The following is a 13937-nucleotide window of genomic DNA, read 5'->3' on the forward strand; positions in this document are numbered from 1 at the left end:
ATATGCGACTGACCAACGTTCCGTCCACCTACACAATCTGCATCTTATCCTGTCGATCGAGATAATCCAACGGTCGGGTTTTACATGTCAGTCTTTCTCGCTTGTCTTGCGGAACGACGAGTTGCTCCAACGTCTCGGCTACTTCTTCGTCCTGCACGTTGCAACGGTCACATATGGTTGATGTATGATAGACAACCATGAAATCAAGACACACGAAAGAGGTTGAGAACAAAGTTAGTTGAATGAGCCTATGCCACATCGCCTGACATGAGATGAAACTCTTTCACTTACCTCTCCTGCTCTCCATTGATAAGGTACCCATTGATCCTCCTCCTCTTTCTTAGTCATCCACCACATCTTGTTCCTGAAGTCTTTGATACTTCCACTCCCATCGTTATCCTCTTCGTCCAACACTTTTCTCTGCTGCTGTCTTAGATCTTTGACAGGTTTCTTCTTCGCATTGTCATCGTCTGAATCACCCCCGCCTGTCCCGCCATTGGCTGTACGTCGTGTGGATCGTTCTTTGGCTTTTTCATCGGCGTCGTCCAAGTAACCTAAGGAAGTACGGAATTGATGAAGTTTTGAGATGGGGTGGAGATGAAGTGCGCCTAAAGTGATTATCACGAATAATTGTCAGAGAAAATCCCAAAGTCCCGAAACCATTCTCCGATTCATCACGTTCAATACGTCCATAAAGATTATCATTACTGAAGATAGAAGTTGTGTTGCATGAAATCACTCACCATCCCTTATGACACCAGAGTAATAACCCGTAGCATTCGGTACAGGTTCACTCCTCAACCTCATTTTGTCGCCCCATTTCTCCTTTCCTTTCCCTTTAGCCTTCCTATTATCTTTATCCTTCTTCGATGCACCTCCACCACCAAATCCATACCCACCAACTACATCATCATCTCCATTACCGTTGATCTCCCTCGTATCAGTTACGAAACCTAGATCTCTTGCTCTTTCCTCCCTCCAGTAACTCTGACCTGCGTCAACCGGGATCTCAATTTCAACCCTATTTATCTTCTCTTTGACCCTAGCGGATATGTATTTTCCCCTATCCCTAGCCCATGTCGGTACAGTGATAGATCGATGTTGTAACGGATATTGATACAGGTCGATATTGTTTCCCAACGCCGTGGATAGGTATATAGGTAGAGTCGCAACAGGTTCGTCATCCTCTGAATCTTCTTCGTCAGAATCTATATCGATAGCTGGGAATGGCTTTGTGTTGAGATTCGGTAATGGTGGGGATAAGGGTGCAGTCGTGGGTGGGATGAAAGTTGAGGAAGGTCCAGCAACATCATGAGAGATAGCTTCGGAAGCTTGGAGTTCCGGTCCGTCGGATTCTCTAGCATCGGGATAAGAATTGATACTGTCGTTGGTTATCTCCATGGGCACGTCCGGGGGAGGCGCAGCTTGCTCGGACATCTTGATGTAAGGTTGTGTTGTCGTTATGTCTTGTTATGGTGTAAGTTGGATTATGTATGGAATGGACGTTCAAACATTTTGCTTTCAGAAATTATCTTTTGAATGGTAGCCGAAGGTGATCGGAACTTAGGCATGCGTATGTCCATGAAAGTAAAGGCTGTATAGGCATGCCTCTCGCGTGATGCAGTGCGTAGTGGCAAAAGATGGAAAGATATTGATTCGATTCGATGTAATGCGAATCAAGTGATAAGTAATCAGTTCTACGTCCATCTCTTTCAAGCAGATATCATCTGCACATATAGTCATCCCGACGACATGCCGAACCATTCCCAAAGCTCCTCCTCCTCGTCCTCCTCTTCACCATCTACTTCCACCAATCACCCCGAGCCCACACGTCCATCGTCTTCCTCCACCCCACTACCTTCATCCTCCGATCACAGCACCGATTCAAATGATAATCCCTTCTCATCGTCCAAATTGTTCTCATCGCTATACAATAACAACATCAACAACAAAAGCGATTTTTCCTCATCCTCGTCATCATCGAACCCGAACCCGAACCCATTACTACCAGGCATATCAATCGACACCGCATCAATCTTAGCGTCGAAATACGACCCATCTCTGTCCTACTTCCATTCTTCGTCTTCCCCTTCCCCATCGGAGGATGGCGGCATAGTACATAAGGAAATACCTAGGATACCCGAACGATGCTTTTCATTTTGTACGCAGACAGATGGGGATAGACCATTATGTAGGATGTTCTGTATAAGGAAGAGACCACCTGTCTTATCGCAGAAAGAACAATTACAAAGACTTAGACCACCCTCGGTTCATCGTGCAGTCCCGTCTATACCCGGTAAGATCGGTCATGAAGATGAGACACCATGGTATAAAAAGCCATTCGAATCGCTCCGAAAAACCGTCACTCCCTATTCGTTCATCTATATCAAAGGTACACCGGATGGAGTGATAGGTAGGTATATGGAAGAGCTAGAATGGGATGATGGAGAGTATGATTTTGGAAATCTGTCGAGATCCGTCGTCAATGGTTCAAATACTATGAAGGGGAAGAAAAAGGAGGGTGAGGAGGGGAAATATGGTTGGACATGGTTGGATTGGGGTGAACATGGGTGAGTGTGTAGTGTGAAACAGTCTTCACGATATTCGATATTCTAGATCGGAATAAAACGATCTTCTTCTTTACTTCTGTTGCAACGTCGCATTCCTTGTTGTAGATCAACATTTCCATCATCTGACAATTTACCTTCTTTTTTCCATTCCTTATGACCTCATGATGACTTGAAAATTGTTGTGACCTATCACTCAAATTGTTCAGATCATAGTGCTAACCTCGATACCCACTCTTAGATCCCTACTCCATCTCCCACTAACAACCCTCTTTTACCCCATCCTCTCCATTCCCAATACCCTCTCCAACCTCCTCACACCGTCATACAACCTATTAAAACTGTACGAAAAATCATTCGTCGATGGTGGACAGGCCCGATCGCTGGAAAAGTTCACAGCGGAGATACAGAGGGGAGGGGCGATGGAGATGTTAAATAAGTTGAGTGATTATTGGGAGAAGAAGGTGATTGAGACTAAAGAGAGGAGAGAGGAAATGATGAAGCAGCTTAAAGAGGAGAGAAGTAGGAGTGGGGATGTTGAAAGTGGAAAGAATGAGTAGATTTGATTGTCCGTCTGGACTGTATAGTACGTCGTAATCATATTTTGCCGGTTCATACTGCCGAACAGCTATGAAAAGTGGGAAAAGATGGCCAGGTTCAATCATGAAGTATAGAGCCCTTTGGAATTTCCTATTTGTTCGAGTTCAGTCAACCCATGTCATAAGTAAAATAACTCATGAACCTAGCATTGGATGTATATTCTCACAAGTGCAGGATCTATGAACCCGATTTTTCTGCACTTGGCCTTTTGTTTTATTTTGTTTTTCCGTTCATGTCAAACTTAGGCTGCCCCACATACTTTGCCATCGGATGAAGACAAATATCAGCTCATGGGATCTTCTCGAAGTGATTGTTGTAGTTGTTGGGCAAGGATTTCAACTTTTGTCCTCGAGTACCAAGCTACTCCTGTGAACCGATTGTACATTCCCGTTGTCCTCATGCAAATGCTTCATATGGAGTTCAGTCCTTACCCTCCATGACAAATCTTGCAATCTTCATCTTCTGAATCACTATGGCGAGAGCGAAATGAACTTTCCCTGGCTTGTGTCTCCTGAGGATTGTTAGTATACGAGCATCTCGAGGCGATGTTATCTAACCCTAGTGGAAACTCCGCCCGGGTTTGCTGTTTCAAAGAATACACTTTGTCAGTTCTAGAATGACTTGTGCCTTCGACGAATCCCAAGACTCTTCCTGCTAGGTCCTATCGAACACTGACACCAGGCTAAGCCGGCCAAGAAACTCTCCTCGCAACTCTTGGATAACAATCCTTTTAGTGTATATACATGATCACGGCTGAGTAGCGTAGAGCAATAAGTGAGGTGTAAACGCCTTTGATGAGCTTAGCAGGTGCGGCAAAAGCCCAACTTGGGCTTCTCCTTCACCAAGGTAGTCATACTCATATCGTGACGCTGGGTTAATATAATGATTATGAGGAGAATGCTTATCAAGGCAAAACCGTTAGTCCACTTGGATTTCAGTCATTACTTCGTCCACGGATGGAGGATTCTAAGTTTGCAGTGGTCCGGAAGAGATTCACGGCGTCACCAAAATTGCATAGGGGCAGTTGAAGGGGAATCAAGTGTAATGACCTGATCCACAGTGTCCTCTCGTTGCCATCTCAACTGATTCCCGTTCTCGGTGTTCCAATCTTATGGCCTTGTCATGTCTCTGCTTACGCAGGTCGTACGACGACAGCGGACAGTTTGACGCTATGGCAACGAGATGTAGAGGGGAAGCAGAATCAGGTTCAAAAGGGAGAACGAAGAGATATAGTATAAGAGAATGAAGAGTTCAGTTGATGGTAGACAATACAACACTGCAGCTCTGCGACAATGACAATGAAGTCATGAAGCGAGTGGAAAGAGTGAAGTTCTAACAATGTTTGTAGACTCAGCTTGGCAGGTTGATTTGGAAACGTATCTGTCAATACTTCTTAAGCTATCATGTATGGAATAGTCCCATGATGGGAGGGACTGTATCTTGAACGCTGATTGGTTAATCAAGGGAAGTTCCCTTGGATCCTTCTATCCCACCACGCAACTTGCCGGAACTTTCCTGAGCGGGATACCGTACTCGCACTGCTCGGACGCTTCCTGACCGTAGCTAGTGAACCCAGCGCAGTTGACAGATCTATGGGAGTGCGTAAGTCTGTAGCGGCTTGAAGAGTACACAGCTCATCTCTTGAGTCTCAAGTAAGAATTGTCGTGAAGCTTGTACAGGCCTTATTGTACTATTCTACAGCAGCTCGGTCATGATGCTCTATCACAGATGAGATCCTTTGGGCATGGAATGATAGGATTGACCAGACACTCAATCATTTAACAGTGACAGAAGGAGAAAACAATGACGTGTACAAAGGACAGGAAGGGCAAGGAAGGGCAGGGCAGGGCATCAGGGGGAATGGGGGATGGGCATGTGAACGAACCATTTGAATCCATTGGATTATCGGTCCAATTACGCCACTATGCAACAAGGATGAGTGAGGCAGTTTGATCTCACCACACCGCAAACGAACCATGCGCGCGACAGCAATAACCATTTAAACTTCTCTTTCTCCATCAGATACATCATCATACATCATCCATCATACTTCACTACATAAGATTTCATTGGGCAAATACATAGATACATCTGCAAGAGAAGGAGGATAGGACACCATGACAAGTAATCACCCATCAAAAGGTCGTCAGTCCTTGCCTCCCATGTCGGTACATTCATTGATGACGCCAACATCGGCATCTGCATCATCGAGACATTCGTTAGGTGGAGGTGGTGGGAGTATGATATTATCTTCAACTAGAGTTAAACCGACCTCTGCTGCCAGTGGATCTGGCTTGAGTACTTCCAGATCTATGGGGAATCTCAGAGGGTCCAGTGAAGGTCTGCTGGATAAGGATAAACAGAAACCACCCAAGAAGAGGAATAAGAAGGGTATGAAAGGTTGGGCATGGGTTGTGGAAGATGAAAATGGAAATATAATCGATGCTCCTGATCCCGAAGTGGACGCTGCTGCCGATACTCCCCCAGGAGCTGGAGCTGTTAAGTCAACGATAAGTAGAAGTAGGGATGGTGGAGAAGAAGATGAAATGACAGTCGTAGAAGATCCCAATAGTATCAAAGCTACATCATCGAACCATCATTCGATCAATCAAGATAAGAGGAATGATGATAAGCCAATATCAAGACTATCTAATAGTACGATTGTGCAGAATGATAATGATTCGTATGCTAGTTCTCCGATGATTTCTAGAGGTGAGTTCCATGCGAAAAATACAAGTGGAGCGTGGCATAGCTGATCATGTATTTGATTCTCATACTTCCCATATCGCTCGTACATAGCCTCCACTGCGACAGCTGAGATCATACCGTCCAAACGAACCAGGAAAAGTTCGAGTCCTGCTGTTGCTCTCACACCGAAGGATAACGGTAATCATGATGAGGGTGAGTGACAGAAGTACAGTGTCTGAATGCCACACCATGTAATGATGGGGATGAGTCAACTTGTCTACATGAGTACGACACTTCGGCATCACCGTTCGCCATCCACTTCCCACCGTCATCCCAACCTTATATACATACCCTTATATCACCGATCATCTCGCTAACCATCTTTTATTCCTCATCCCTTCTCATATCTCTACACAACTATCAATCATAACAACACCTTGTATCTCCCTACTACCTGTCCTGTCGATGTACCTTGCATCATACAACCATGACACCTGAACGCCGTATCACTCGATCACATACCGCTGCTCAACATCCTGTGCCCATCCTCCGTTCCGAATCTCCATCTCCATCTCCATCTCCTACTTCCACACCAATCATCATCCTCGATGTCCTCAAACCTGAATCACTTCCATCTTCCCGTGGATCTTCTCCTGATGCGAATTCCGATAACGACTCCGACGTCTCCTCCTCTCTCTCAGCTTTGAGCTCCGCTGCTGCTCAATCCGGATCTGACTCAACGGCACCTACACCTGCTGCAATCCCCGGGACTACTACCACTCTAGAACCTAGCTCTGCCAAATCCGACACTCATCTTAAGAAGAAACGTAGGACATCTCCTCCACCGCCCACAACCAGTCAGGTAGCGGCACCAGCGTTGTTGCGAACCAATTCCACACCCACACCCAAAGCATCCACTACCACTGCGGCTACATCTGGCAAATCCAAAGCCCCTCGAGTATCGACTGTCGGAGCTACTGCACCTACTCGAGCTCAAAAAGCCCTGTTGATCAGAGAGTCCAACTCGACAAGTAGAGCAGGTTCTCAACACGTAGTAGAGGATGATACACCGTTGCCCCTTCCTCCTTCTCGAACAGGTATGGGAGAAGGTTCTTTCCCTACACCTAAAGAATCTTATTTACGACATGAGAATTACCTTCTGAGGAAAGAAGCAGAGTACATCATTCATCAAGCTGAGGTGCATAAGAAGGAATTGAATAAACGTAAAGATCGAGATGAGAGGAATGGAACTGCTTTAGTTGAGGGAAAGAGGAATAGGAAATCGATCAATTACAACGAAGATGAAGATGAAGATGAAGATGGTGATATTGATATGTCAAATAATGAAGATGAAGATGATTCCGAAGGTGGACCTGGACCATCAACATCTATAGCTAGATTGAAAAGACGTCAATCTCAATTGAATGGCAATGGAAATGGAGATGGACATGGATCAAGTTCTAATGAAAGAAGGAGATCGTCTACCACGAATATGAAATTCCCTGAACCCCTGAAAGATCAAAGTTTCGAAGGACAATTCAACCAATTGCAAAAAGAACATAAAGCCAACGTCTTAGCTGAAAAAGCCGCTGAACAATCTCGACCACCCATATTCCCCAAAAACGCTAGGCCGACAGTCGTACTTGCCAATGGGACTGTAAATGGTATTGGAGGGAGGACCGTACCGAGAGATAAGACTGAGAGGACCTATCAAGAGGGATTGAGTGGGTTGAGTAACGAGATGGAGATTGATGCGCAGGGGTTTGTAGATAATGTCAAAGTGAGTAAAGCTGATCCCAGTCTCTATCATTAACTAGTTATCTTGTCTATCCTATTTTACTTTGTGCCGTCAGATCAGTGATGCTGGTGCCTTGATACGGAGCATGATATTTGACTGATACATGAGATGATGTAATAGGAAAACCTTCGTGCCATCTTGAAATACTATTTCCCAGAACGATCACCTCGTCGGGATGCCTTTTGCGAGAGGATAGGAAGGGGTTTGGCACAGTTGGGCTGGGAATTGACGGATAATGCAGACGCTGCTCTGTTACCTTGATCCTACTCACTCGATCTATCTATGTCTTCACCTACCAACCAGTCTTTCTTGTTGGGGCAGACGAATAATTGTACATATAATCTGTACATACTTCCATTCTCTCATTTGTTCTCTTATGTCATCCTTTCTGGGTTCTGGAATGCTGTCTATGGAATTTTTGTCACGAATGAAGAATGAACGATTTTGGAGGTATATAGTGCGTGAATAAACAGGATAGATAAATAGGTTGTAATGTGATGCAAATAGTTACTTGCTTTCTACAGGTCTCGGATGTCTCGTCTGATCCACTTTCCATTCAACAGTATACTACCCATCTAGGTGCTCTTGTCCAACCTTGACCATGCTCTTTCCATGCTCGAGTATGTATGCACACCGGTGAGACATACACTGTACGAGTGAGCAGGTGCACCGTTCGCCACGACCAGCAGGTACATGGTACACACAGTATGAGTAGGTACACCCAGTCATTCTGGGATAAAATGAATAAAATAAATAATATTTCATTTTGTATGCACGCGTCACAGTGAGTTGAGCAATCAGGGGAAGTTACTTGGTAGGGACACCACACCCGAGGGCAGACCTGCAACTGCAAACTGGCCGACGATAATTTCCATATTTCAATCTCAATCTCAATTCGCACTCACATCCTCATATTCGACACACAAACACGATCAACAACAACACTTCTTACTCATGCTGGGGGAGGCTACCACTCACCATCACCAGCATCGATAACATACGACAAGACTATAACGACATAGCCGGTCATACGAACGACTCTCTATCCTTCCTTCATGAGAGTTTGACGACAAAGCAGCAATCAAGATCTCTGGCACATCTCAAATATCCCTTTCTCTTCCAACAGTACCCCTCAGGACGCATCTATATACCCACCAGACCAACATCAATTAGATCAGAGGAAAGGATAACTCACTCAAAATGTCGCAAGAAACAATACGATCATCATTACCGGGAGCCGCTCGACCTTCCGCTCATCCACGTTTGCATGCCTTGGCCAAACCATATTCACGTCCTTCATCGTTCTCCGGTTTATCCTCTTCGGCAACTATGACCGACCTGGCCAATATATCCTCTTCTCTAGGTGGGAATGAAGGATGGGATGAATCACCTACGAAATCACCTAGTAAGACGACTCGACCTGGATTATCAACCTCATCAAGTTACGGTAGTTTACCTCGATCTGGTTCAGATAGCTCTTTGTTTTCTGGTATCAAATCTATATTCTCTAGACCATTACAATGGTTAGCCACCCCTGCTCGTGCTAGCGGTAGTGGAAGTGGGAATAGAAGAGATTCGTATAGTTCGTTCGGTCATGATCTGGAAGATCAGTCCTTTAATCAATCACCTTCGGTGAAGAGGTCAAGAAGAGGATCACCCTCACCTGAAAAGCAAAGAGCTAAGAGACGTAAAGAGAATGGTACTTCTACTACCACCGCTATCGGCAGTGAATACGAACCTGAACAACCGATACCACCGTTCGAAGTTCAAGGAAGAGCAGTATCAGGATTCATGCTACCACCTCTATCACCCAATGTCACCCTGAAACCCAAATCTCATCTACCTATACCTCAACATATCACCAACAATACTCGCACGAACTTCTCTAGACCGTTAGGAAGCGGTTCGTCATCTGGATTATCAAGTTCCAAATCAATGTCGTACCTTGATCCACCTTCTGATGTTTTGGGTGCCTCTTCGCCCAGAAAGGCAGGTGGGATGTTAACTAGATCAAAGAGGGTCGAGTTGAGTTCTCTGGTAGACGATCGTGATCGTGATGAGATTGAAGTGGAATCTTCAAATCAAGGGAATGATGGTGGAAAAACTTGGAGTCCATGGAAATCACGCTATTCAACTGCTGGCGGAGCGGCTTCTTCTGCTGCAAATGTCAGACCCACCACACCAAGTAAGAAAACTCCAAGTAGACTCGGTTCCAGAGATGTGAGTGACTTTATGCTATGCTTATAGTGGCAGTTTCCATGCTGCTGTCGAGATACGATGAGCTGACATTCCGCTTCTAGTTCACACTACCCTCCGCTTCATCTTTCAAACCACCTCCATCACCCTTACATCGTCAATCGCCTCACGTAGGCAACGCCGCAGCCTCAACTTCCGGTCTTACAAGATCCGCTACCACAGCCAATATCCGCAGAGCCGCCAGTGTAGCTTCTGATATCAGCATGGGTGGGGGTTTGACTAGATCAGGCAGTGTAAGGGGTTTAAAGCAATCGGGAAGCATGTTATTTGGTAGTGTCAATGGAGACAGGGAGAGGGATAGGGAAGATGATAGGATGAGTGTCGATGGAGAACAAAGACAGAGAGAAGGGAGTGTCTTGGATTGGTTCATGAAGGACCGATGGGATGGAAGTGGAAGTGCTCGACCTGGATCTCCAGCTTCTGTCGCTGCTTCCAGACGACTAGGCTCAGCCGGACCTTCTCTATCCCATCCACCTATCAGAAAAGGTCAATTGGTATGGCACGAAGAAGAAAAAGCTTTCGTCCGGGAGAGTGACCTACGAGCTGCTCAGGCTCCACCGGCAATACATAAATCTGAAGCCGAACGGATATTGTATACTCTGGAATCGATGAGGAAGACTCCCCTGACTGATGCTCGGAAAGGCGAATTACCACCTGTCACTATTGGTCAATCATCAAGAACGATGAGGAAGACAATAAATGTGCCTCTTGCTACAGCTGCTGCTGGAGATAGCGCGAAGCAGAGGAGAGATAAAGATAGGTTGGGTGGTGATGATAGAGTGTCGGTGATGATCAGTCCGTATGGAAGGAGAAAGGTCGCGGATCAACAGGCTAGAGAGGAGAGGAGGTCTAGGATGGCTGAGGATAGAGGTGAGCTAATACAATCATTTCGACCTGATACGAAAGCTTATCATCGTCTCATGCTAGACTACCGACCCTCACCTACACCCACTGCTTCGGATGCGCAGAGTCAAGCATCAGATGTAGAAATGGAACCACCCAGCTCACAGAGATCAGCTTCTTCTGCTCCCCCTCCAACACCTCGCCGCTCGTCCAGATTAAAGAGAGCCACGGGTACCGACGAAGACGTTCCCACGCCCAAGGCTACCAGGAAATCAAAGAGGGGCGCATCGAAACAGCCTGAGACTGTACAGGAAGAAGAGCAACCTCAACCCACACCTAGAGGAAGGAGGACGAGGAAGACGACGGTCGACAGGGGAACTTCCCCTTCCCCACCTGCACCAGTCCCTACCATCACTGCTACAGCTCCTTCTCCAGGTGGACCTACAAACACCTCCACACAGACGGTGTCTTCCTCGGGATATCAACCTCTAGCCGATGGCGAGAGATCGAGAGGAGGATCTTCCCTACGAGCACGATCAGATGTCACGAAACGTACTCATGTTGGAGCAGCCAGCTATTCTCGATCGGCTACACCTTCATCCGGAAGATTCTCGGCTAAAGAAGAAGATTTACCAGATATGGACGAGTTGGAACAAGCGAAGATACCTTTACCTTCCTTTTCAGGTATCTCTTTTGCTGGACTCAATCCTACACCGCCTGCGACATCGAATGGACCATCGACATCTGTGACCGATCAAAATGCATCCAGCGCTCCTTCAGAGTCTACTCCTGCTCCATCCTCTTCTTTGAACGTTCCTCCACCTGGTCGAAGGCCCGGTGGACCCCTCGCTCGAGTCGGTCTCACCTCCACCAGGCCAAGAGCATCGTCACCTCTTGCAGGAGGATCGATTGTTGCTCAACCCGAATCACCTGAGTCGGCATCAAAAGCTGCCAAACCAGCTGAGCCTATTGAGCCACCCGCCAATGGCTTCTTCACTCTGAACGGATCCACACCGACAATCCCAGCAGCCGGGTCAACAACACCTTTGGGTAAACCGCCGGCCTCGTCTTTCTTCTCTGTGCCAAGTACTGGTGTAACGAACGGGGATTCGAGTAAAGATAAATCGTTCTCGTTTGGTTTAGGTAAACCTCCTGCTGAAACGGAAAAACCCTCGGAAACAACGTCGGGATCAGGTATACCCGATTTCTTCGGTAAAAAGTCTGCGCCTCCGTCTGGAACTGCTACGCCAACATCTGTCCCAGCATTCGATTTTGGTTTACCTAAGAAAACAGCCGAAGAGCCTAAAGCATCTCCTGCGCAATTACCTCCTGCTACTTTCAGTTTTGGTAAACCCGCTGAAACCGCTACCACCCCTGCAACTAACGGTGGAGGATTCAGCTTCGGTGCGCCAAAGGAAGCAGAGAAGAAGGATGGTTCCGCTCCCTCTTTCTCGGTAAGTGCCCAGTCATGCCTTTTACAGTTGGACATATTGAATTTCTTTGTTTGTTCTTTAGTTCGGATCGAGCAGACCTGCCGAAGCACCTAAACCTGCCTTTTCATTTGGATCATCCGACAAGCCTGCCGAACCTGCGAAACCCACATTCAGCTTCGGAGCTCCTTCTACACCATCTGCCGAACCCGCTAAATCCACTTTTTCGTTCAGTAATCCATCCGCTTCATCCGCTGCAGAGAAGCCTGCTGAAACAGCTAAACCCTCTTTCTCGTTTGGCACTCCGTCAACAACGGATAGTCCAAAGGCTCCTGAACCTGCTAAACCTGCTTTCTCGTTTGGGTCATCAAGTGCGACTACCTCCAAACCTGCTGAAACTGCTAAACCAGCTTTCAGTTTCGGAGCTCAATCGTCAACGCCTGTATCAACCCCTCCACCGTTCGGTGCCGCTGTTAGTACCAATGGTACATCGTCGACTGCTCCTGCGCCTGCTTCTGGTGGTTTCTCATTTGGAAAACCTGCTGAGAAGAAGGATTCCGCTCCAAGCAATCCATTCGGCGGTACTGCCCCTGCTAGTGGGTCAGGCTCTACTGGCACAGGTTTTACCTTTGGTGCCTCAGGAAGTACGAGCACATCGCCACCCTTTGGGGAGAATAAGGCGAATGGTGATGCTGCCAAGTCGAGCCCTTTCGGAGGTGCCGGTACCACACCTGCTCCAGCTTCTACGGGATTCAATTTTGGCACTTCTTCCTCGTCTACTAAACCCAATGGGTCTACTTCAGGGTTCGGTTCATCAGCACCTGCGGCAGCTTCACCTTCCAATCCCTTTGGTTTCGGCTCATCGTCTTCAGCTACAACCTCTCCAGCTCTAGCACCGACGTCCAACCCATTCGGTCAATCTGCTCAAACTGCCAGTAGTCCCGCTACCACCTCTGCACCATCGTTCACCTTTGGACAATCCTCGTCTACACCGGCAGCTTCGTCAGGCTTTGGTACTTCGGCTCTAGCCCCTGCCCCTGCAGCTGCATCCAATCCATTCGGCCAACAACCCTCATCTGCCGGATCGGGTGGGTTCAGTTTCTCCTTTGGTGGTGGTGCTGGTGGAAGCACATCCAGTCCTGCCCCTGCAGCTGCTTCAGGTGGATTCACTTTCGGTCAACCTTCCACTACACCCTCTACGCCTACTGCGACGAATAGTACATTCACTTTCGGTAATCCTGCACCTTCCACCCCTGGTGTCACATCCCAGTCATCATTCGCGTTTGGTGCAGGCGGTGGTGCACCTCAATCAACCACACCTGCCGCTGCCCCTCCTGCCTCAGGAGGATTCTCTTTCGGTGCTCCTCCCCCCGCTAATCAAGCAACTGCACCGCGATTCGGTAGTCCTGCGCCTGGGGCTGCTGACGGAGGTTTCAGTCTGGGCGCGAGCGATGGGGGCGTACCGGGAAGTCCGGGCGGGAGGAAAGTCAAGGGATTACCTAGGAGAGGAGGTGTCAAACGGTAATGGGTCAAAAGATGGTAGGATCAGGAGACGTGGTGTCATTTCGTCTATTATATAATCAAGATATGTAATCATCCAAATTAACTTGCTTCTTGCTTTTCGTTGAATATTATTTCATCATTCACATATTATATTATATTTGGTAACAAGGTTGGTGGCTGAGAGCTCATCAATAGGTAACACATCAATCTCAATCATTTAGCTAAAAGGTAAAGGTCAATCAAAGTATATAG

At 47.0% G+C, this 13937-nt stretch overlaps 5 protein-coding genes across 5 annotated transcripts; 4 read left to right on the plus strand and 1 right to left on the minus strand.

The window, feature by feature from the left end:
* Positions 1 to 28: 28 nt before the first annotated feature.
* Positions 29 to 1437, minus strand: L199_001473 (uncharacterized protein; the record flags this gene model as incomplete). The annotated part of the gene is made up of 3 exons (XM_064887227.1): positions 29 to 151; positions 292 to 608; positions 744 to 1437. 3 exons carry the CDS (start codon positions 1435 to 1437, stop codon positions 29 to 31), a joined length of 1134 nt encoding a protein of 377 aa, XP_064743299.1.
* Positions 1438 to 1752: 315 nt separating this feature from the next.
* Positions 1753 to 3127, plus strand: L199_001474 (uncharacterized protein; the record flags this gene model as incomplete). Its single annotated transcript, XM_064887228.1, has 2 exons — positions 1753 to 2570; positions 2809 to 3127. 2 exons carry the CDS (start codon positions 1753 to 1755, stop codon positions 3125 to 3127), a joined length of 1137 nt encoding a protein of 378 aa, XP_064743300.1.
* A 2157-nt stretch (positions 3128 to 5284) lies between these two features.
* On the plus strand, positions 5285 to 6076 carry L199_001475 (uncharacterized protein; the record flags this gene model as incomplete). Its single annotated transcript, XM_064887229.1, has 2 exons — positions 5285 to 5879; positions 5967 to 6076. The coding sequence occupies 2 exons, from the start codon at positions 5285 to 5287 to the stop codon at positions 6074 to 6076; spliced, it is 705 nt and encodes a 234-aa protein (XP_064743301.1).
* Positions 6077 to 6342: 266 nt separating this feature from the next.
* On the plus strand, positions 6343 to 7914 carry L199_001476 (uncharacterized protein; the record flags this gene model as incomplete). Its single annotated transcript, XM_064887230.1, has 2 exons — positions 6343 to 7635; positions 7774 to 7914. The coding sequence occupies 2 exons, from the start codon at positions 6343 to 6345 to the stop codon at positions 7912 to 7914; spliced, it is 1434 nt and encodes a 477-aa protein (XP_064743302.1).
* Positions 7915 to 8853: 939 nt separating this feature from the next.
* Positions 8854 to 13707, plus strand: L199_001477 (uncharacterized protein; the record flags this gene model as incomplete). The annotated part of the gene is made up of 4 exons (XM_064887231.1): positions 8854 to 9873; positions 9954 to 10779; positions 10837 to 12206; positions 12268 to 13707. 4 exons carry the CDS (start codon positions 8854 to 8856, stop codon positions 13705 to 13707), a joined length of 4656 nt encoding a protein of 1551 aa, XP_064743303.1.
* Between the last annotated feature and the right edge of the window lie 230 nt (positions 13708 to 13937).

Source organism: Kwoniella botswanensis, chromosome 1 (assembly GCF_036426115.1).
Source record: "Kwoniella botswanensis chromosome 1, complete sequence".
In the NCBI taxonomy this organism is placed as follows: domain Eukaryota; kingdom Fungi; phylum Basidiomycota; class Tremellomycetes; order Tremellales; family Cryptococcaceae; genus Kwoniella; species Kwoniella botswanensis.